Source organism: Montipora foliosa, unplaced genomic scaffold, assembly GCF_036669935.1.
Source record: "Montipora foliosa isolate CH-2021 unplaced genomic scaffold, ASM3666993v2 scaffold_396, whole genome shotgun sequence".
In the NCBI taxonomy this organism is placed as follows: Eukaryota; Metazoa; Cnidaria; class Anthozoa; order Scleractinia; family Acroporidae; genus Montipora; species Montipora foliosa.
The window spans coordinates 125,499-127,500 of record NW_027179696.1 but is presented as its reverse complement, the minus strand read 5'-3'; the positions used below and the strand labels follow the sequence as shown (position 1 = coordinate 127,500).

The window sequence follows — 2,002 nt, the reverse complement described above, 5'->3', positions numbered from 1 at the left end:
GTCGCCCTTAAATGCTTTTTCGGCCAGAATTTCGATTGTCTCGTCAACAGGTACATTAGTAAAAAGTGAGGAGACATCGTATGAGACAAGGATGCTGTGAGCATCAACTTGGAGGTTCTGTAGGTCGTCCACGAAGCCAAAAATATCACTGACGGTATGGTCGTTGATTGACAGAGGTTTGAGCGTTTCGTCCAACCATTTTGCTAGCTTGAAGTTATATGTACCTGTTGCGGATAGTATGGGACGCATCGCGAGTTGTTTCTTGTGAGTCTTTGGTAGACCATACAGGTGGGCAAGTCTTGAACCTTTTTGAACAACAGAATCAGCAATATCTTTGGGAAGAATTCTTTTTACGGTGGCGGTTAATTCCTTCTCTTTCTCAAGTAGAGGATGAAAATGCTTTGGTGGTCTCCCTCTCATTTTAGGTCTTTCAGCGCTGACAGGTTTAAATTTGGTTTCATCGTTAATTGATGACTCCTTCAGTAAGCGCACATAATCTGACTTGTCCATTACCACCACTCCTGAACCTTTATCAGGCTTAGTGATAATAATGTCGTTCCTCTTCTTTAATTGGCCAATTGCTCTTAGCATTGCTCTTGGTGGTGCTGGAGTCTTGCGTTCGGTGTAGTTTAGAGCTATAGACCGCAATGTCGTAGCCGCTAGTTCTCTGTTGTCTTCACTCAAATCCGGCTCTAATTTCCAGAAGGCCTTTTCAAAGGCTGCTAGGATATCTTTAGATGATACTCGCTGTGGAAGAGCAAAGTCAAGACCACGACATAAAGCCAATTTCTGGAAGAAGGAAAGTCCATAGGAGGAAATGTTCTTGATATGTTGGTCGATGTCAGTGTTATCTTTGTAGAGAAGTCTTGAGATCTTCTTTATGTGGCCATCCATTACTTGTCGGTACTGTTCGTTGCGCAGAGTGACAATCGTTTTCAATATGCAGAGAAAACGTAGCGGTGAACAGCTCGTTTTGATTTCGTTGTAAACATCTTGAGTTTCGGATTTCAGCAAGGTTAACTGTTTCCTCTTCAAGCTTAGTTCTTCAGCAACGACATTCTCCTCAAACGCATTTGCGGATCGTTTCCATTTGTTCGCTTTAGTCTGCTCTATCTTGGCAAAGGTTGGTGTCAAATTGAAGTTCTGGCAGAGTTTAAGAAACTCAATGGCAGTCTCGCAGTTGACTTGTTTTTCATTACACCGCTCAAGTCTTCTGAACAGGTGTAACTGGCTATCTCGCTTTAAAAACCTAATAAGTAGTTTCTTCGAAATACATTTTAAGATAAAAACTAGCGATAAAATTTTCCGACGTTTCAATCTCGCTGAGATCATTTTCAAGTTTGAAAAAAAGTGAATAAAACTTTGCCTATAAGAAGTAAAATCACACGTGAGAATATTAAAAGCGATAAAAATGTGGACAAAAGCTTTACAAAAGCTTTACAAAAGCTTTACAAAAGAATATATGAAATACTCCGAGCTATAAAAATAACTTTGCACGGATGGAGTCAGACTGCGTGTTCAAAGTTGGCTTTAGTTCTTTTATAAAAAGCATCTCATAAATTAAGCAGTCAAATTTGCTCTGGCACTTCCGTAAGATCTTGAAACTACAACTGCAAAAGTTTCAGGGGATGTAAGATCCAAACAGACCTGTGATGATAAGAAAGCACCTGTGAGAATAATATTACCATTTAAGGACCAGAGATCAGCGAATTCTGTGCGAAGACAACTTGGAGAATTAAGTCGCAAAATCGGAAAAGATATCCATCCCGTGTACACAAGCCGAAAGATCGGATCTAACATCAAGCCAAAAGAAAGCAAACCCCCTATTGTTAACCAACAATGTGTTGTTTACCATTTCAAGTGTGATCTGTGGGATGCGGATTATGTCGGCTACACATGCCGACACCTGTATCAACGCATTGAAGAACATAAGGGATCTGCCATCGGGAAACACGTCAGAGATCAACATGGGAGGGACCCAAGGGACATATCTCGTAGTTTC

General features: G+C 40.7%; 1 protein-coding gene across 1 annotated transcript in view; it reads right to left on the bottom strand.

The window, feature by feature from the left end:
- LOC137987959 (uncharacterized) overlaps positions 1-1,316 on the bottom strand; it is a 2,507-nt gene extending 1,191 nt beyond the window's left edge. The window contains exon 1 of the mRNA XM_068834034.1: positions 1-1,316. This exon is cut by the window's left edge and continues 1,191 nt beyond it. Within this exon, the coding sequence (XP_068690135.1) occupies positions 1-894 (894 nt within the window). The 5' untranslated portion in view covers positions 895-1,316.
- Positions 1,317-2,002: the final 686 nt, after the last annotated feature.